The sequence below is a fragment of the Festucalex cinctus genome, chromosome 8 (assembly GCF_051991245.1).
Source record: "Festucalex cinctus isolate MCC-2025b chromosome 8, RoL_Fcin_1.0, whole genome shotgun sequence".
Classification (NCBI taxonomy): domain Eukaryota; kingdom Metazoa; phylum Chordata; class Actinopteri; order Syngnathiformes; family Syngnathidae; genus Festucalex; species Festucalex cinctus.
In genome coordinates this window covers 27,230,990-27,253,718 of record NC_135418.1, presented here as the reverse complement: position 1 = coordinate 27,253,718, position 22,729 = coordinate 27,230,990, and the positions used below count along the sequence as shown (strand labels likewise).

Genomic DNA, 22,729 nt, shown 5'->3' with positions numbered 1-22,729 from the left:
CATGAAGGTTAACTGGTAAGTTAGCGAGAGTGGATGCTTTTATACGCGATTTCACAAATACCGTACATTGTATTCTGGATGCGGGCCATCGCTTTCCATTTCCTAATGTCTGTTATATTCAATTATACATCCATTAGTTGACTGGCAGGCATAGATTGGCCAATAGGTCACAGCTGAGCTTTTCACTGCTTTGACATAGTGCACTCAATGCATACTCTATATGGTCTTATGTAGTTTTGTTTTACTTCTTCTCGTGATGCTTTCAGTTTCTTCAAATGTCTTTTCTTTCTTTGTGCGTTTGTCAGATCTTCACACGCTACGGGAAGTGCTATACCTTCAACTCGGGCCAGGACGGGCGGCCTCTGCTGTTGACCATGAAGGGCGGCATGGGCAACGGTCTGGAGCTGATGCTGGACATCCAGCAGGATGAATACTTGCCTGTGTGGGGAGAGACGGGTACGAGTACGCCAAATTGCCTCTGAACCCCCAGCGACGAAAAATGTTCACCTAATGACATCACTGTCGAATGGTCCAAAAAACGTATTACCATTTATTCACAGCAGATTCAAAAATATTCCACTTTTTTTTTTTTTTTTTTTTTTTTTAAACAGTGTTTGGCCTGGCTGAAATTGCGACAGACGTGGTACCACTATGGTCATTCTAGTACAATGCTGTTCAGATAACAACAGTTTTCAAGACGGCAAAACGTTTTAAAGCTGGAGGCAGGCCAGAATTAGACTGAAGAGACCCCCACCAAAAACTATGGAGAGTAGCATTTGCTACGACATTAGTAGCCTAGCTACCATTTTAGCTTTTCATGTTTCCTCAAATAGCAGCAGAAAATGGCATCTGTACAGCTGAACATTTATGTAATATACAGGACAGTGATCAATTATGACATCAACCATGGTAGACGTCATTTCCACAACACGTGTTTCCTTCATGATTCATTTGAAAGTTGCTTTTAAAGAGAGAGTTCCACTGTTAGTGATGAAATGCTGCCTAAATAGCATAACTGATGTTCTCGTGTTATTAGCCAATGCTACTTACTCACCACAATCTGAGAGTATTTGCACGCACTGTTTTTTTATTAAGTGTTGCGCATATGAAGATAAATGGATCCACTAGATTTCATTGCGATACAACTTGATCAGTAGCGTGCAAAGTTTGTGCCTAACATTATTCCCAAATAGAACCATTCATCAGACACAAAATCAATGGAAGCAACAGGCTCGGCCATTGATAGCCAAACCCTCAATGACCTTCTTGCCTTATGTGTTTGTTTCGGTTTGGGTTGTCTTTATTTTATTTATTTTTTTTATTTTTATTATTGTTTTTTTTTTAAATACTGTATCGTGTATTTGTCACACAGTGCACATTTGCTAGTATGTTGAGTTCTTTGTTCTCCAGTTTGTTTGCATTCATGGATAACCAGTTTTTTAAAAACCTAGTTTGTTTGTTTGTTTGTTTGTTTGTTCTTTTGTTTGTTTGTTAGCTAGTTGTCAGTTGCTTAGTTAGCTTAGCTACTTTGTTCCTTCGTCAGCTAGATGGCGGTTGTTACTGATAGTATGCTATTTGGTGCGCTAGATTGTTAGCTAGGTAGCCTACTTTATTTGTTATTGTTTGTTCAATATTCTATTTGTTTTTTTGGCTAGTTATTGAGTCAGCCTATATAAATATAAAATCAGCCCATTTTGCTGAGTTTTTTTTTTTTTTTTTTTAATAGAAAGTAGCCTGACACTTTGACTTAGAAGGCAATAATGGGCATCAAGCGGTGCGGAAAATTCAGCAAGAAGCAGACATCCAACACACGAATGAATCCCAGCTGCTCTGCTAGGTCTTTTCTTAGCAGCTGAAAAAGAAATAAAAAGTAAATACACTGCTTCACTCACAATAAATGTCTTCATTAAAAAAAAAAAAAAAAAAAAAAAAAAAAAAAAAAAAAAAATCCCCGCGATTGCCAGGGCCACAAATAGTGAAAAATTGAGTAATTGATAATGCTACTAAAAATATACATAGTTTCCAAATTTAATACATTAAACTGTAAATATACCACAAATGCCAAAACACTTTAATATCAGTCACTTCAAACTCATCTTAAAACGTTACCATTAAAATAAATTGCAAGAACCAACCGATCAGATCTTTCTCAAGCTCCGTTTTCGTCAACAGACGAGACGTCGTTTGAAGCGGGCATCAAGGTTCAGATTCACACGCAGGACGAGCCGCCGTTCATCGATCAGCTGGGCTTTGGGGTGGCGCCGGGCTTCCAGACCTTTGTCTCCTGTCAGGAGCAACGGGTAAGTCCAGATGATGAATGGACTCCTGTTTGTTTTGTTACCGGCATTATGTACTTAGTTTGTTTATGTGTTTGCTTATTTGTTACTTAGATAGCTGTAAATGATTGGTTTGTGATCTACCAAATTCACCCAACTGTTGCTGGGGAGTTAGCCAGTTAGTTAATGGCTATTAGTTGTTAGTTAGCTAGCCAGCTAGCTTGCTAGCAAACTAATTCACCAACTACTGCTGGGTTGTTAGTTAGTTAGTTAGTTAGCTAGCTAGCTAGCTAGCTAGCTAGCTAGCTATTTTTAGGTAGTCAGTTTGTGTGTCCATTTGTTAGCTTGTTTGTTTCCACTTGTATTGGGGCACAATGAGTCAGTGACGAAGCAGTTCCGGAGGTTTTTCAATAAAACACGTCTGTCGACCTTTTGGCATCGTTGGACCAATTTTATCAGCCACATAAACCTGTTTATTGTCCCAGCCATTATAGCAGTGATGAATTTCACCGTTCTTTTTGGGACGTTCCCCATCAGATGCGCCTGATGCAGCCCTGGCGGGGGTCCCAGCACCAATCGCACACCCTTGCACCCCCACAACCCTCCCTTGCCACACAACCATCTGCTTGAATCTTTCGGCTCTTGTCCTCACATCACACAAACCTCTGAGCTTTTTACACCCGTTTAACATTCACATGCAGTTATGCGTACCCTCTGTGGCTTTAATTACAAGCGTCAGGATTTAAACGTTTATTTAGAGCTGCACAGAGTGATATTTTACACTGTTATTGAATCTAATACAATACAATTACTGGCTGTCAGGCAGGGGGAAAGCATTAAATAACTTCAAAAGTAAAGAAACTGCTTCCTCGACTTCTCATCAGTGGGAAATGCTGGGCCCAAAAAATGCACGAGAGGCAACAATGTCTAACCATTGACGTATCAAATTGTTCATTCGTTAACTAAAGTGAACATGTGGGAGCAAAAGAAGTATATTAAGTGAACAATGAAATTCAAAAGCAAGCTAGCTCGATCAATAACTTGAAGCAACTGTTTGTAATTACATCCGCCCCTCCGGAAAAAAAAAAAAAATCATTTTCATGGTACATTGGCTTATAATAAGTTGAATACCATAATAGATGGTGTTGCCATAGCGACCCTGAATCCCCCACTTAATGCCTCTTTCCACAAAACTCTGGCATGCTGTCAATATAACTGCAAAATGTCAATTAAAATGATACATTTCCAAATTCACAGGAGTCTGCAAGAGACATCCAGCTTTCTAAAATATTGCTGGACAAGCCTGGAAGTCGGTTGGTTGGTTGCTTGGTTGGGAGTTGAACCTCTGTCAGGTGACACCCAGACGTTACCAGCAATTAAAGTCTATCCTATTTTGAAAGGAGTTCTCAATTTTAAATCACGCATTCAGCGTAATAAAAGCATGTGCCTCAACATGATTACGCAAATCAGTCCTCCTGTGAAGGCTTGTGGAGGTGATTTCTTTGTCCGCCGAATGTTTAGAGAGTGTTGCACCTGCACTCAGCCAAAATCCTGTACCAGAGTGTAGCTCGAGTGCGATGCAGGACCGCAGGTATTAAATGGCAGAGAGGATGGGACAGATTTGGGAGGACTCTTTCAGTCACTTCACGTCCATACCTGACAGGCTGCGAAGGGAGATTTTTTGCATGCCGTCAGTGTCTGCAGAAGGCTCTCGCTCCTTGTTATTCTCCGCTCTTCACGCAGCAGTCCTTTTAAAGGAGACATATTATGTAATTTTTTTATTTCACCTTTCAAAAGATTTCCCTGGAAACTTGTTAACATGTCTGTTGCATAATTTTATCAAAATAGCCCAAGGATCGAGAATTATTGACATTTTGACATCATATTTTTTTTCTATGGTGAAATTGGCTTAACAAAAACTCAATGTGGCTCTGCTATTTATAATGGAAGTTACTATTGGCTAATATAACCGCACACACTTCAAGTGAGCACCCATGGAGATATGATTACATTATCACTTCATTAATTGTTGTGATGTGCCATATGATATTTGCGGACACAAATACCCCGCAACCCCGTGTTGACAAGTTAGCCGAAGCTAATGCTAACACTGCAGCTCTGCTCACCCTTTTGACTTTGACATGATACAGCTTCTGCGACTGACCATGTTGATTTTGACACATTCTTTTTGAGTTTCCATTCATATCAATTGTAAATTTGTTCTTAAATATACAAATATTATAAATTAGAGGTGCACTGATCATAATTTTCCGTCCAATCACCGATCCCTGATCTTTTAAAAAGTCTGACCTGCCGATCACGATTTTTTTTTTTTTTTTTTTCTCTTCATTACAAGCAGCATATACCTTCAGTGTTCCAATCTTGTTGTATTGGAAAACATTGAACAATATCAGCGAAATAATACAAATGGGTTGTTTTAAATGCACATGAAGTAGTTCTCTCAAATAAAAATGAAAATCCTATTAGTCATTGCAGCAGAAGAAGGACAGTGGCTGACCTTTTCAGACCTCTGAGGAGGGAGATGAGATTGCTGGAAAAGATCGGTTTATTTTTAAGGGATCGGCCGATCACCAATTTTCCAAAATTAAGGAAATCGGGGCCGATAAATCGGCTGGCTGATCGATCGGTGTACCCCTAATATAAAGGAATTGTGACAGAGTATCAAAGGATCTAAGAATACTGTATCTATGTGTAAATGACAGGGAAGTCACAGGTATCGAAATTTGGCCATGCACCACGTAGCTCCGCCCCTGACTCCGGGCAACCAACAATTTGTACACAAGACATTAAAAAGTCACTTTCACATAATATGTCCCCTTTAATATCCTCCTCTATATTTCCCCCTAGAATTCCCACTCTTATTTTTTTGTGTTTTATGACCCAAATTGTGCCGCGTTTAGCGGGTTCCGAACCCAAAGGGCTCGTAGTGAGCCATAAGGATGATCCAAACAGTCTCGTAAAATGAATGATATGAGGAAGGACGCTTGTGCTTTTTTTTTTGCTTTTTTTTTTTCTTTTTTTTTTTGCCTGGTCGCTGTAAAAATACAGTTTACCCTTAGCGTTGTGAAATTAAACATCTCACTCACTCTGAAAAGGCCACGTCGCCCCCTCTGTTGCGTTAGCAATCAGTAAATATGAGCCCTGAATAACGGCTGCATTAATAACTGCTACATCAAAATGACATCCATTGATTGTCATTGAAAAGTACGGCCAGTTGAACTTGGAAAGCGAGTTGTTTACGTTGCGCGGCCGGCGTGTGAAACATTAATGAGCTTCACATTTCAGACCACTTGACTGTGAAAAGATCACGACGGCAACACACCTCCACAGTGAACCATGTTGCCAAATGTTCATGTCAATACAACTCCGATGTTAATTGGTGTTTACTTCCAGCAAATCATCAAATAAGCATGCTGGCTAAATTGCACGTTTGTAGCTCATTTACCTGGAATAAACGCATACCGACAATCGGAAAATTGCTATTCTGAGATTGTATTTTTTCCTTTGTTTGTCACTGCACTCTAGTACATAATTTCCACTGCTTAACCAGGATACATACATACACCAATAATCTGGCCAGAAAAAAAAAGTATTTTTTGTTGGATCCCAAAACGCAGACACAAATAAGATTTTAACTATTTCTTCACATAACTTGACTAAACAAAAAACAAGGAGAATGCATCGAGAATCACGACACGCCAAAGCCCCCCTTGGGCAGCGGAGAAGCACAGCGAAACAGTGAGCAATAATCCGGCAAAACCCACACAGTTCTCAGACCCTTATATAGACAGTCAATCAATCTCATTGGTTGTGGCAAGACATGTGAGTACCAGTACTGACATGGAATTCTCTGATTGGCTGTTAACCCAGTAATTGCAGATAGTCCTTGACATCAACAAACATATCATATAGCATAAAAGATTCCTCAGTAACGCGATTAAAGATTCCTGACATAACATAGTTCTTACAGACAGTTCCAAACATCATATAACATCACACAGCCTAAAACTAGTTGAAACTGGATGCTACATCAATGTATGTTACATCAATACCAAAACAGACACGTAACGGGTCGTGAACTCTGGCGCATGGTCATGAACTCTACTCAAACTTAACCCAGGTGTTAACCCCAGACATGAGACAAGACCCAAACATTACTCCTGCATGACTCAAGTCATGACACCTTCATTGCAATCAATGTCGGGAAATGCAAGGCCGAAATATTGGATATCAAGGTTGAATGTTTAACGCTATAAGTATGCAACATAAACACAATGACAATCTGGCCAAATTTGAGTATTTTTGTCCATCTTTTGTGGTAAAAGTAAGCAGATCACGACTCTAAGATGTTATTATATTATTTAAAATAATAAACTACACTTTTAGAGTCGAATTTCATTTATGAAGCACACTTCAACAATAAAAATGTGGATTTCAAATCTTTCTCTTCTTGGTGTTTTCAGTTGATTAGTCATGCACTACAATTTTGTAATGTTCTAGAATTCAAAATCTTTATTTGGGGAACTTTAGCAGATATTTTTATAAGACGATAACTCAGCATTGATTACATTTTATTCATATAATCTAGAAGATCCCCGCTGTACCTTTGTTTGAGCTGCCTTTTTTTTGTTTTTTTGTTTTTTTTTGTTTTTTTAAGCTAGTCCATGTAAATCCAAAATGTGACACATGGGGGGAGTTTAATAGAAAACTGCAAAACGCCGGCCCTCTAAATCACACAGCAGCTTCTAATTTAGTGCCGCTTGATGAATTGTTTGAACTGATGAGATGGAGGCACGCGCGGAGGTTGTTTACGTCCGCCTCCTTCATTGAATGCGTCGCACAGCCAGGAGGCTGAAGTGTAATTAATTAGTGTTAATATTTAATAGCATGCAAAATGGAAAACACACTCCTGTCTTTGCGAGAACACCAATAACACAGTTCACATGGGATTACAGTAATGTATGTTTTTACATGGGATTTAAATTATAAATTCTACCTTGTTTGTTTGTTTGCTTGCTTGTTTGCTTGTTTGCTTGTTTGCTTGCTTGTCCACATTTCAGCCCCCAAAAACCTTTAAGTTGTGAGGCAAATGTTATTTCATTTTACTTCACTTCACAAATATGGCACTTTACTGTACTGTACTGTATTTAATTTAATTTATTTAATTCAATCTCGGTGTAATAAACTTACTTATTGATTGATTGAATTTTTATTTTATTATTATTATTATTGTTATTGTTGTTGTTATTATTATTATTAATTCAATCTCTGGTGTAATAACCTTTTTTATTGATTGATTTAATTATTTTTTATTTTATTATCTGTTCTTATTGCTGCTGGAAATGTAAATTTCCCAGAGGGAGCCATCCCAAAGGGATCAATAAAGTCAAGTCTAAGTCTAAGTCTTTTTTTTTTTTTTTTTTTTTATATTCCTATAATTTTATTTTCAAATATTGCATTTTAATTTAATTTTGTAATGATTATATAATTGATGAATGTATATTTTTAAATAAAATTATAATCCATTTATTTAATTTTATTTTTGATATTTGTATTAATACTTTTCAGCTTTACATGATCAGGATTTTTTTTGGCTGATCACCAGTCAGCGATCAATAGGTTTGAAAAAAAAATAAATAAATAATAATAACAGATTTGATCAGAAGGTGGCGCAATAGCGATAACCCATATATAATTGACGGCATTTTAAATGCATCCGGGGAAAAATATAATGTATGTAACATTCATGTTTTCTTTCACGGAGCCGATCAATGACGTCATTGATAAATTGAGCAAATCAAGACATTACAAGTCGATTGACGATCACCGATTTTGCATAAAATGCTAAATATCGTCCGATCCAACCGATAAGTTTAGTATAAAGTCAAATTTCTATCAACATGTTATCGAGAGCTATTCTTAAACGATTGCATTCTCCTGTTCATGTCTACCCTTCCTATAGCTACTTTGTAGCAAGCTAGCTAAATAGATTGATGAATAACGGAGTTTAGCGCCTCCTGCCATGAAGACGTTAAAAGTTGGACACATTCATTCAGCGCCGTCACTGCCTGTGCTGATACTGCCATCAAGCCATCCCTGTAAAAGAGACTGATGGTCACCGTGAGCACACGCACACACGCGCTAAATAAGCAGAGGTTAATAAAAATCTGATCTCTCGGCGAGGCAAGTCATAAATATGTTGTGTCATTTGATATACGACTACATTAATCTGAGTGAGATGGTTTTTGGCCCACACTGTCCGTATTTAATTTATTGCTGTTGTCTCGCGTCTTGGTTTCTGCAACATTGTCGCACGGAGGCCCGACTCGTCGAAGTGGAGGTGAAACAGTTTGTCAGTTTGTTCATTAGTGTGTCGAGCAATTCATAAATATTTAGTGTTCGCTGAATATATCTGCATGTTTTTCTTCAGAAGCTACTTTGCGGGATTCTTCAGATTTTTTTGTGTTTCGGCAAACATGGCTGATGGGTTTATTTCCATGACATCAAACCGTCATGTTTATTAAAGTGGAAGTCAATCTTAAACATTTCTTGACAAAAAGAATATATGTGACCTCACTAGTCTAGACATGACATTCTGATTCATGTAACATTTGTGAAATATGAGTTAAGGAACAAAATGCAGCAGTTTTTATCCATCTCAGGGGTCGGCCATTTTGCCACATGCTGTCGACTGAAGATGACATCATTGTTGCTCAGGGCTCAGGCAACGACCAATCACAGCTCACCTGTTTTCTGAAGCTGCGCCGTGATTGGTTGTTACCTAAGATCCACTAAATATATATATATATATATATATATATGTAACTAACAATCGGAATTGTGACTTGCCTCACGAGCAATCAATCAGCCTCCCTCTCCCTCTCCCCGCCCCAGCTGACCTATCTGCCGCCTCCGTGGGGTGACTGCAAGGCCACCCCGATGGACTCGGACTTCTTCAGCACGTACAGCATCACGGCCTGTCGTATCGACTGCGAGACGCGCTACCTGGTGGAGAACTGCAACTGCAGGATGGTCCACATGCCCGGTGAGAATCGCCGATCGCGTTAGGTTGACCAAAAGCTACATTTTTAAAGTGTTTTTTTTTTTTTAAACACAACTAGTTCCAGTTTGCATTGTGATGGTATAATTGGCGAGTTCATGTTTTTCTTTTTTTTTTTCTTTTTTTTTTTTTTTTGATACATCGTAATTCCACAAGTAATTGACATACCACCAAATACTTTTAATCACTGCCAATGTTAAATGTTTACACTGCTGTAAATATACCACAAACTCTGATCCCAAAACACATAAATATAATTTGAAGCTCATCTTTCTACATTATGCTTTAAATAAAACATTGCATATCGCTGATTTCATTTTTTAAGTTAATTTTTTTATTTATTTAATGCACTGAAAGGGCCAGTGTGCATGCAGTTAAGACACTCCAAAACATTGTTTTCTTGTCAGTATTCAAGTTTTTTGGTTAAATAGCCATAAGGCTTCTGTAAAAAAAAAATAAAGGAGTTTTTGAATATGAATTTGTAAAAAAAAAAAAATGCCTCAGGTTGCCAAATGGAGCTTTACGCTACCAAAAATGCACTCAGGACATTTATAGTTCCCACTCCATGTATTATTTGCCATGATGGGGCCTGATATGATATGATATGATATGATATGATATGATATGATATGATATATGGTGTGATATATGATATGATATGATATGATATGATATATGTGTGATATATGATATGATATGATATGATATGATATATGTGTGATATATGATATGATATGATATGATATGATATGATATGATATGGCCACTGCGGGATGTACCTTGCCTTCCACCCTTTTGTCATCTGGGATGACCCTGAACAGGACAAGCAGTACAGGGAATTAATAAATGGATGATTAGATGGTGCTTTTACTCGGATAAATCTTGAACGAAGAGCCACAAAACAAAAAGGACAAACGCCTAACGTAGGATGTCTCGCGTTGTTCGTCATCTGTGTCAATGTCATCCTCTTTGTTGGATTGTTGCCTTCAAGGACATATATGCATCCATCTATTTTCTGTAGTGGCTGTTTGCATTAAGCACATAGATGAAGCTGGAGTCTACTGTGCCAGCTGACAGGCGAAGTACACCAGCCAATCATATTGCACATAGACCAATCGACCACACACGTGCATTCACATCTGGACCATTTCAAGTCTTGAATAAATGCAACACTGTACTGTCCTATTATGCAGAAATGTTGCTAAATAGTAACACCTAGCTTCACCTGAAGGTGGTATTGATTATCGTTCATGTTTTTGATGCTGAGTGTCCTTTACTTTGCACTGCAGGAGACGCTCCCTACTGCACCCCTGAGCAGTATAAGGAGTGTGCAGATCCAGCCTTGGGTAAGAGATAACCCACTAATGCACATACAAATACACATCCACAAAATTTTAATTTCCTTCTTCATTTTTTAAAGTGAAAGAGACCCCACACAATATGAAGGGAAAATATTAGCCATTTTGCCACTTGCTGTCGACTGAAGATGACATCACAATTGCTCAGGCTTCGACCAATCACAGATCACCTGTTTTCTGAAGCGAAGCTGTGATTGGTTGTTACCTGAGCCCTGAGAAAATGTGATGTCATTTTTACCCGACAGCAAGTGGCAAAATGGCCGCCTACTAATATTGATAAAAATGGTAGGATTTAACCTCCCTTAACTAATTTGCTCCCAATAACGTGTAAATACGTTTTTTTTATGTTTGAAGTGTCCCAAAGACGTATTTATAAGTTTTTTTGTTGTTGTTGTTGTTGTTGTTGTTTTTTATGCTAGAGCATACAGAAGGCTTTGATGCAGCCTCTCAACTACAAAGAACGGTTGCGGAAATGGTAGTTATTACACAAACGGCCAGCAGGTGGCAGCAGAGCAAATGAGATCAACCAGGGCCATGTAGAAAAAAAGCTAAATTACTTACAATTTTAAATTAATTTTGTGAAAATTGATTAAACTTAGCGCTCTTCTAATGCTAATTGCTGCAAAATGGAAACAGATAGAAACATACATTTTTTTTCCTGATGAAAGAAGAGATTTTTATCTTTCTTTTGATAGGTTCCATGCTTTCATAGCAATAGAACACAATATTCTGCGGGCCTTACAAAATCAGTCAAAATTCAGTAAAACAGCCGGGATTATTTCTGTGAAAATGGCTGGGAGTGAATGAGTTAAGCAGTCAAAAGATTTCTGATCATAACGAACACCCAACACTAAAAGGTAATCACTCCGGATAATATTTCAGTGAAATCCTATCATCAGGATTTTGTTAACTTTGATGGCAAGGAAGGGAAAATGCTTACATTTAATCCGATTGTCTGTATGTGTGAGCCCCGCATAAGTTGACGCCAACGGCAGCCGTCCTCCAACACTGAATCTCAGTTGCGTGCCGGCTTGGAGACGCGCCTTCAAGTCTGCTGTCTGTTTCCTAATTGACTCGCACTCTCAGATGTCCACATGACAAAAAGCTTACCTGTCAGCCTCACCTCGCGGCATCTGTTGCACAACAACGCGGCGTCCGCAGGCGCTGTTTATATGTCACCCCGTATCCGTGATAAATCCACGCTTGACTTCCTCCTTTCAAACCTCTTGTATCACCCCCCCCCCCCCCCCCCCCCCCCCCCGTCTAGACTTCCTCGTGGAGAGGGACAACGACTACTGCGTGTGCGAGACGCCGTGCAACCTGACGCGCTACGGTAAAGAGATGTCTTTCGTCAAGATCCCCAGCAAAGCGTCTGCCAAGTATCTCGCCAAGAAGTTCAACAAGACCGAGCAGTACATTGCGTAAGTCTTACTCTATGTCAGTTTCACAACCTTTATTGAGCTAAAGCATTCATTTTACTTGAGAAAAAATCACATATGCCACCAAACAAAAGCTGCATAAAATGTATTTTACACACGGGGGTGTCAAAATGAGTGCGTTCATTTTGAGTTCATTTAAAGGGATGCTTGATTTGTTGAACAATTTTCAGTAGTGAAAAGTTAATATATTGTCCAGAATGAATTTGATAACTTCATTATTTTTCATGTACAATCAATACCTTTAAAAAGTATTTTTCAACTTGTTGTCGACTGATGATGACATCACCTGTGCTGAGGAAGTAGGTAACGGCCAATCATGGCTCACCTGTTTGATGGGTTTGGTCAGTAAACTGAGCCATGATTGGTCGTTACCTCCTTCCTCAGCACAGGTGATGTCATTATCAGTTGACAACACAAGTAGAAATTACTTTTTAAAGGTATTAATTGTACATGGAAAATAATGAAGTTACCACATTAATTATAGACAAATATTAACTTTTTACTGCTGAAAATGGCTCAATGAGTCAAGTATCCCTTTTAAGTTTCTATAATGCCACTCATTTTTTTTTAACGCACGATTAATGACCTCCCCTTACTTAGAAAGCCTGTACTGGGCGGAACTCCAGACACCTGCATGTCAAAATTATTAATAAATTAAATAATAATGAATAGTTTTGTGGATATTGGGGTAAAGTTGTATTTTACAATTTTAAAAATGTGCAGAATTTCACAAGTTACTTCACGTTACAGATTAGATAGTTCTTAATGTGAAAAGAAAAATGCACTGAGCTGTCACCAACGTCTTCCAAATGCAATTATGCCATCTAGTGGCAGAAAATAACCTCAAAACAAATCAATATTGCACTTTTTTTTTTTTTTTTTTTTTTTTACAGTACATCTTTTTAATTTTAACTCAATTTTATGAAATTATTCTATTGATGACTAAAAGGCATTTTTTTCACTTTTATGTTGAGTATGAAAATTTTGAAAATAAATATTGTATATTTTATTGTACATTTAGAACACATAGACCATTGAAGTCATGCGATTAATTCCAATTAAAAAAATGTAATCGCCTGACATCCCAAATTTACACAAATACTACTTCTTGTATTACAGTACACTTGAAATCACATCTGACTGGGGTGGCTCCATCCCATGCAAATGAGCCACTGTTCACCCCTCTCCAATGCAGCATGTGACTCTTTGTCAGTCAAGTTTTTTTGTTTTTTTGTTTTTTTTAGCCCACAGTTTACAAAAATCAATGTTATCTCCTGTTTTAATTGGGGGATCTTCACCAGGCAAGAAAAACTCCATGGGGGGAAGTCTTATGCCCCAATCCCATTCTTCTGAGTCATCGAAAAATCCACTCGGCAAGACTCTGCCTCTTGAATGTGAAATCTGTGGCAAAACTCCACAGAAGTGAAGTGGAGGCCAACACAGTTCAGTCGATCCCACCTCAATTGATCGCTACCTGTTGTAATTAATGGAGAAGCAACAGAGGCCAGAGCAGGCCAAGCGAGGCAGGGGCAGATTTTCCAGAATTTATTAAATCAGCCCACTATTGTATCATAATCTAGCAAAAAGGGCTCCTTCACAGACAAGCTTTCAGAAATAAGGAACAAAAATTTACTTGGTTTTGTGATTTCAGACTCCATTAGTGGGCGGCAACTCCAGAGACCCAATATTTCTACACAAGTCATTAAAAAAAAAAGTCTATTTTCCATAACATATCCATAATATAGCAAGTGGTCTTCCGTTGCTGGCTGCAGAGTCGCTCAACATGACTCTAGAGGAAACACTCCGGGCCCCAGGTGAAAAAGACGACAGCGAGTTTAATTGGATTATTCCACCACGTATCGAGTGTTTCCCTGCCAAATCTGCTTAAAAGATTCGGTTAAGTTATTAAGTCGCCGAAAGAAACGGGAAGGAGGGCGCGGGTAACAGTTGAATCTTTCATCTATGGTTCTCGGCGGAGCAGTTGGGGACAAGATAATTACAGCAGATGCTGTCGGAGCGCCCCTAAAGTCACTCCGTTAATTCCTTCGCTTGGATGTGAATTCACCCACCTTATTTTCTCCGTTTTGATGTTTTAATCGCTTGCGCGTCCTCATGGGATGGATCGAGGGAAATGTTCGTGGGGATGGCAAGATTGCAGCCTTTAGGCAAGCAGGGAAAAATAGACAACAGGAAGCGTCGTTGGAATCTTCAGTGACAGTTCTGGTTGCAAATTGTTCTAAGCCATCATGACTCGTCATTCCATATTTGCGAAGATGATGCAGGCCATCAGGATGGGCTCAGCACCCAACTGTCGGGGTGTAACCTAAACCCCAGATATTGGCGGGCGATAGAGATCATAGTGTAGATGTTATCTTACCAACTACAAACAGAAAGGTCGGTTGAGCTTTTGATGGAAATGTCAGGATTAACCTATAATGCTCTATAACAGGGGTGTTCAAACTTTTTCATTTGAGGGCCACATACAGAAAATCCGAAGGAAGCAAAGGGCCACGTAATGTTATGAAAAGAAATTGTGTTTAGTTCTAAAAATTGTACAAATAATTTATTTGTGCTTTTGTATGTTTAGAAAAATGCTACACTATATAAACCAATTTATTTGTAATATGGCAGTCGGGTTATTATAGTTTTGGAATTTTTCATTTTAGTTTTTATTTTGTGTTGAGTTTTTTTTTTTTTTTTAGTTAGTTTTATTTATTTTCCAGGGTGGTTCTGTTAGTTTTTTTTAGTTTTAGTTCTTCAATAAATGCTTAGTTTTAGTTTAGTTAGTTTCAGTATTAGTTTTAGGTTGTTGTTTTTTTTATGTGTATTACTCGTGCGCAACAGTTAAAAAACACCATCGGCGTGGCGTCATTATTCCGGTTTATATTAAAATAAATCTACTAAAAGTCACATTTAAAATCATCCCCAAAGACTCATGCATTAAATTAATTACCAAATACTAAAACAAAGGACATTTTTTTCTCTAATTATAGTTTTATTTTAGTTAGTTTTGTAAACTAACTTGAAATTGCCTGAAACAAATAAATAAATACAAATATTTTGGAGCAAATTCCTTCATAGAGCAACTTTCAGTGCAAATTTTCATTACATTTTCAGGTGCTATTACATTTTCAGGAAATTAGACGGTGCGAAATGCCAAAACATGAACAGCATGATAATTAACAGGGCTGGACTGGCCATCTGGCATACAGGGCAGATGCCCGTTTGGCCGGCGTCTTTTGGGGCAAATGCAGTGCTTTTTTAGTTATTTTCCTCCATTTTACTCCAAGATACTGGCCCACAATTTAGTGGGACTAGTCCATTAATCAATTTGGAATATAGACAAAAAAGTGAACCAACATCAGTCAAAATATCAGTGGAGGAGTCGGGCCAGGCCGGGCCGGTGGACATAAGTCAAAATGCCAGGGCCAATTTCTTTTAAATACCAATTCCAATTGAACCAGGAAATGTCCGTTCATGGTTGAAACACCTGTGTTGAATTTTGACATTTAGCTCCTTGGTCGAAAAAAGCAAGTTGTGCAAAAAGTACTGGAACACTGACTATTTGGAGAAGTGCCATGAAAAGTTGAGAGAAAGTGAAATTAAGTTCACCTGTAAATGTTATAGTGACTTTTAGATTCAACCTGATTTTTTTTTTTTTTTCGACCAATATCGCTAACCTTTCGCGAGCGCTTTAATTTTATGCTCATACATTCATTCAGTTTGGGATGCCCCTGAGAGTCCCCATATGTGGGCTGCGTAGCGCTCGGCGGTGTAAATCGCATGTCATTGGCAGGATGCCGACTGCCTGTCTGCAGGGAACGCGCGGAAGCGAAAACTTTCAAAGAAGAAGCGTAGGCGAGAGAGAGAGAGAAGCTCCCACACCGCTACGCTCACTCTGAGGAGTGAAAACAAGATTCATTATTTAGGCGGGCCACCCCTGCATGCCTTGGCAGGTGGGCTGCTCGCCGCTTAGTGGTGTCAAAGCCAAACCTTTGCACGAACTGGCTTACTGCAGCGGCTTGACATACAGTATTGCAACACATGGCATCATATCAACAATATGATGCGGATTGGAAGCTTCGGCCTAGCTGCAGCTTGACAAAAAAACACCTTTAGGAAAATGTGCCCACCTATTGATCGGTTATGCCTTCCAGCGATACACCAAGGGGGGACTTCTTCTTCGACTGCCAGCGTGAAAGATGTTGCTAATAAAGAGACTTGTATAATATAGCTTATATATGGAGGCGGTCCCGCCAGCCATCAATTTTTCCACCTTGTTCCATTGCCCTGTAATGACTAAGAAAACAAGTTATTGTTCGCCAAAAAGTAATGAATACTTGATGAAAAGGGTGAAGATTATCCATTTTGGTTTAGGGTCACAATGGATCCAGACTTCACGCTTGAGACTTTGAGAGCTGCTTAGGAGAGTCAATTTGTCCGCAGAGCCCACGCGTCACACGTGTTAATTTTGTGAACGAAAACTAAACAAAAATATTTTCATCAACAAACATTTTTCAGCAGATGTAAACTAGACTAGACTAAAACCGTCATTAATAATGAATTTGCGTTGACTAATGAAGACGAGTCGAAAATGTACGTAATTTAATAAAAACATGGACAAAAATCTATGGACATTTTAGTTCATGAACAAAAGCGAGACGAAAATTATATAGTTTTGTCAAATCTTTTGTAATCTGTCACTGTGACACTGTCATGTGACACAGTGACACACCCCTTTTCAAATCTGCAGCTAGCTAGCGAACACAAACACGTGGGTCAAACAGTAGGTGGATTCACCGTGAAAGGTTATTATAAAAAAATTTAAAAAAAAAAGTAAATTACAGTTATAACGTAACAATAATCCAATGGCTATATAACGTTCCAACAATGTTAATCGGACCGCTATCTAATGCTGGCTAACTTACTAGCTTGTAGCATGGAGCCATAGTAGCCACTGTAATTGTGTGTGAAGTTGTTTTTCATCAAAAAGATGAGCGAAGATTTTATGTGAAAAAGTTTTCGATCCGAAATGTTCAACATTATCTGCTGACAAAAAAATATACAGAAGTAAAATGATTGTCCTGACTAAAAGACTAAAACGTTGACAGTTTTTGTTTGATTAAAACTAGGTAAATAAAATTGTTTTCATGGACTGAAAAAAAAATAATAATAAAATACTAGATTTATAGTTGACTAAAAGTTAACTAAATAAAAACAGGACCGAGAGTAAGTGTCAGAGAGAACGACAACGACATCATTCTTCATAAAGTACAAATTATTGGTACGGTCGTTTTAAAAAAAATATATTTTCAGAGGTTGGCGTGGGCGTACAATATGCATCTGGCACATAAAAATGATCGTAAAATGTCTCCCCGCCATTGCCAATCAGCCTGGGTTACGTTATGTGTCCTATACCTAACATAGAAAAATCTCTCACGCTCTCTCTCAAAAATGGCATGCACTGCTGTCATGATACCGGGATCGAGGTTGCGGCAGGTTTATGTGGCTATTTGCGCTGGCGTTAGTGAATTAGACGCTGCATATCAATGAGTCTCATTTGCATTGGGGTGGGCAGATTTTCAAATATATGCAAATTACCTCATTTACATACGCGCAAATTGGCGCACCGTGGCGCAATCTGGTTGGCAGCGCACTGAGTGACGGATTTCCCCATTTGCGCGCGTTTAGTGAATTAGGCGCTAACCGGATTGCTCCAGTTTTGCCGGTTAGCGCCGTGCAAAGGCGGCGCAAACCTTTACATGCTCAAAAACAAAGGTGTTCTGTTGAAGAGCAGATCTGTGTATCTGAGATTTACTGCTATTCCTAAAGTACACGGGCAGCTAATTTTAAATCTGAATTTAGAGAACTGAATTCGCACATAATTTACGTTCGTATAATTCTGATTCAGTTGTTGCAATTAAACAATATTTATTGTAATTCAACTTCAGTTTTACAATGCAATTAATCAAGTTTAGTGATACAAATTCGAGTATAAATTATTCAAATTCAGTTTCTGGTAGAACATATTTCAATCCTGTTCCTTGCTGCTTGCTTGCCTCTTAAATTGTGTTTGGGGCTTGCAGTGGTGCAATATTACAATTTCAAAGTCATCATTCTTGTGGGCTTGCATCTTCAACAAGAAACATTATCCCATGGAACAGTAGCCTGTGACCTACATTACTTAACGTGCTAATGTACGCCGAATGTCTTCAAGAGGATGTGAGCAGATGCCGCGCTGCCCTCATTTTGCCCGGAGTCACTTCGGTTCAGCCGTCAACTTCACCAGAATCTCTTTTGACACTGATGGCTCATTGCTTCTCGTGACTCCCAATTTTATTTCAAACAACAACTACTGTATATGCAAGGCTGATCGGAATAGAAGTCCAACGTGCGGAGTTGATCTCATCTCCACAGAGACGGATGGTCACGACTTTGGATAATAGGCTGCCTTCGGACTCAAAATAGCCTTTTATGTTTTGCTCTTTTGGGAACACACCCACAAGGACCTCGAACCAACCCAATCCTTAGTTAGAAACAGCAAGTTATTTACGCCATTGAGTCTGCCGTCATTCATTTTGCGCCCGTGTCTGTCCGCAGAGATAACCTTCTGGTCCTGGATATCTTCTTTGAAGCCCTCAACTACGAGACCATCGAACAAAAGAAGGCCTACGAGCTGGCGGGTCTCCTGGGTAAGCAGATGACCGACGAAGACGATACGCGCGGCCGGCGGAGGCTTTTGTATTCAAACACGCTCCGAAAGGTTAGGAGTGCTTGTGTAGTGCCCGTGGAATACACAGCAACATTTTTTTTTTTTTCCCCCACTTCTGCCTCTCAGGTGACATCGGCGGTCAGATGGGCCTCTTTATCGGAGCCAGCATCCTTACCATCCTTGAACTCTTTGACTACCTCTACGAGGTAAAGCAGCGCTGAATCATCACTGCGCAAACGGTTGCAGAGCGCCATTGTGTAGTATATGCTGTAGCATATATTGGAAATAAACACAAAAAAAAAAACGCACATTCTGATTACTCTGTATTGATTATAAATGACAGCATAAATTGAAAATAAGGAAGAAAACGTCATAATAGTTTCATAATAAGAAGTAATACTGTGTATTAAATATAAAAAAAAACACACACACATTTTAATGTGGGAAAAACATTTTTGCCGTGGAATCGTTGGGTCGTTGGGTCTAAAAAAAAATCCAATAATCCCTATAGAATCGATTGCCCTTTTTTAGCCCAATTTAGATTCATAAATAAATAAACTATGAATCGATTATTTAAATTATTTTATTTTATTTATTTATTTTTAGGGATGTTCGATACCACTTTTTTTCAGACCGATACCGATACTCAGACCTTCAGTACTCACCGATACCGATACCAACTGCCGATACCAGTAGTACATTTTGACAAATAAAAAAAAATCACTAAAAGATATTTTTAAACAAATAAATTTCCTTTAATTTTGACAAAAAACCAGCACAGTCACTCTTCAATAGTCTTAACGCTCAAAATACAACACAAAAATGCTCTTTTAGTTTAAGATTAACAATTTTGAAGTATTTCCAAACCGGTGAAGTTTTGGTGAAAAATTGCTGCAAGCTAGCGCCACTTACAGGCAAGGAGGACTCACTTAACGTCTTCCCCCTCTGCCATCGGTCGCTTGTACTCGTCTGCGTCACGAGTACTCGAGTACTTGAAAAAAGGCTGGTATCGGCCCGATACCGATACCTCGTATCGGTACTCTCCCATCCCCTATTTATTTTATTTTTTTGTATCTTACTGTTTCCTTGAAATTTACTGCTCACAAGAAATTAAATATATTTACAATCATTAAATTAGAATTAATCCGGTACTATTTTCATCTCATCCTTGCTGATGTCAGTGTTTGTGTAACACTTAAGCGATTACAACAGGTGGTACTTTTATTAAATAAGCTAAATCATTTGACAAGTTACTGTCCTTGACATTTAAGAAGAATTGATGTTCCATATCGGATTGAACTGAAGTGAACTGAATCAAATTGGGAACAATTTTAATCCAACTGAACTCTTGTTGAATATAAATTAGGGCTGCACAATATATCAAAAGAATATTTTTTGGACAATTTTTGCATTGAGTTTAATATACGGATTGGAAGGAATAAAAAATGAAATTGAATGATTACTCTGTATTAACTAGGAAATAAATATTATAATCATATAGTGTTGTTAGGCATACTTTTATTTAGCATATCTCTTGTCCATATATACAAAGTACTTTGTAGCCCATATTATTATTTATACATATTTTACCAGATTTCAGACAAAATCGAAATGTTTAGGAAAATCAGCAGCTCTTATTCTTTCATTCCTGGTGCCAGTTGCTTCCTCGAAAAGACCAAATTGAACTTATCACTGCCGCGCGCGCACGTCTTGAATACATTAACATTTCATCTGTTGTATTTAGATGACTCAGAATGTCCACTGTCATTAGTCAGAGAGAACAATTTGCGATGCTGAGAGCTTTTGGCCTGCAAATCTCTGCGTATTTGTTTGCTTTGCGTGGTCAGTGGGGAAACATTTACAGTGGCGTGAAATCTCTTTCAAAACAAAATCGCGTGGGCTCAAACGAGTGGCGTTGTGCTCCGATGACATGTCTGTCTGTCTGTCTGTCTGTCTGTCTGTTTCTGTGCCTTGCTTCTCAGGTGATCAAGTACAAGCTGTGCCGGTGCGTGAAGAAGAAACACAAAGGGCGCAGCAACAACAATGACCGGGGCACCGTGCTGAGTCTGGATGATGTGAAGCACCATGTCAGTAAACCAGAGGTGGCGAAAATATAAATCCTTGCGGAAAACGTATACTGTTATGTGCACCTATGCCTATGGAGGACCAAAACTGCCAAAATTTTAAATAAATAAATGATTAAATTAATTAATAAATAAATGACTAAAAGTGAAAACAAAAATGAATATAAAAAAATGTATATAATTCCAAAATTATATCTCAAAAAATAAATATAAATGGAAGTAAATCCGTTTTTATTTTAACTTTTTGTCATTTATTTATTTATTTATTTATTTAGTCATTTATTTATTACTAAATAAATAAATGACTAAATAAATAAATAAATGACTAAATAAATAGATAAATGGTTACTAAATAAATAGATAAATAAATGACATATGGTGTATATATGGTGGTATATATCCACTGATCTGTCTATATTACTGGGAAGACGATAACTCATACATGCCTGTGCAAACCGTTGAAGCCACAGGGCGGCCATTTTACCCCTCCCGTCCCGCGAGCAGACTAATGTGTATACAATACTTATATACGTATGTATACGTTTTTGTTATTATTATTATTATTATTATTATTATTATTATTATTATTAATTTTTTATTTAATTTTATTTTTCCCGTTTTTAATTTGTATTTTTATTTTATTATGGGATTCATTCATGTAAATTGGATTGACTGGTATTTGGATTATTCTTCTATGTTCAATAAAAGTTTAAAAAAGAAATGGCCGCCCCCTGAGATGGTTTAAAACAGTTGGATTTTGCTGATTAATTCAAATTCCAAAGACCATTTTTACCAGAATACTATGTTTAAACTAGTGCAGCTGCATAGAACATAATAGTGTAAATATAATTTTGAAAATTATTGCTGACATCACCTTTTTCATTTCTTTTGTGTTTTTTTTTTTTTCCCCTTCCCGCTAGGCTCCGTGCGATAACCTGCGCACGCCGTCCACGTACCCGGGCAACATGCTACCTCATCACCCGGCCCAGGGCAACTTTGAGGACTTCACCTGCTGAGCTGAACGTGAGCTAAGCTTGAGTGCGTGCGTGCGTGCGTGCGTTATTGCAACCAAAGTCCAAAAACCATACAACGAGGGCGAGGAACTGATGCCACGGCCGAACACGGAAACTTTTGTACGCGCAATTCGGATGGAAAAAATGGGAGGAAAACTGTCGCCCCCCCCCCCCCCCCGCCCCCCCCACGGGCTTCGCGGAGAAGAGTGTGCACCCCGAAAAACATCCATTTCACGCAGGACTCTCGTTTATTTATCCTTCTGGAGCACTGCCGCAAAGGAGACGTCAACTCGGACCGCTCTCTCTCTCAAACGCACCCATGAGAAGAAAGGAAAACTGTACAGTCCCTCCCCCCCCCCCCCCCCCCCCCCCAAAAAAAAAGTAAGAGAGACAGAGAAAACCCCCACTTCATCCACCAGAGGGTCAAACATCCCCCTTTGCTCAGCACATGTAGCGACATCATGGCGTGTGTTCGCATAACGAGCGTTGGCGGAAAGTTCGGGTCTCACCGTGTAAATGCATGCTCTCCTATTCGTCCATTTGCATGACTTCTTGGTTGCTTTACAGTTTGGGTTATTATTATTTTTTTAAGATATGTGTTATATATATACACACATCTGATATACTACTCAAAAAGTACCAAGTTTGCCTCGTTCGGCAGGAGGAAGTTGATGCGTTTTATGTAGCGGGCGCTAGCGATGTAACGATATCCAAACATCTCGATACGATATTAGCACGATATGAAAGTCACGATACGATAATTATC

General features: G+C 38.6%; 1 protein-coding gene across 6 annotated transcripts in view; it reads left to right on the top strand.

The window, feature by feature from the left end:
* The window catches only part of asic1b (acid-sensing (proton-gated) ion channel 1b), a 185,093-nt gene extending 162,772 nt beyond the window's left edge, over positions 1-22,321 (top strand). For 3 of the 6 annotated variants that reach the window (XM_077530077.1, XM_077530081.1, XM_077530079.1), the window contains 9 exons: positions 306-456; positions 2,173-2,300; positions 9,192-9,342; positions 10,647-10,703; positions 11,983-12,136; positions 18,755-18,846; positions 18,993-19,072; positions 20,849-20,953; positions 21,871-22,321. In XM_077530077.1, the coding sequence (XP_077386203.1) occupies positions 306-456; positions 2,173-2,300; positions 9,192-9,342; positions 10,647-10,703; positions 11,983-12,136; positions 18,755-18,846; positions 18,993-19,072; positions 20,849-20,953; positions 21,871-21,966 (1,014 nt within the window). In that variant the 3' untranslated portion in view covers positions 21,967-22,321. Of the gene's footprint in view, positions 1-305; positions 457-2,172; positions 2,301-9,191; positions 9,343-10,646; positions 10,704-11,982; positions 12,137-18,754; positions 18,847-18,992; positions 19,073-20,848; positions 20,969-21,870 lie in introns of all 6 variants that reach the window. The other 3 variants (XM_077530076.1, XM_077530080.1, XM_077530078.1) reach the window with 1 other exon arrangement.
* The last annotated feature ends 408 nt before the right edge of the window (positions 22,322-22,729 follow it).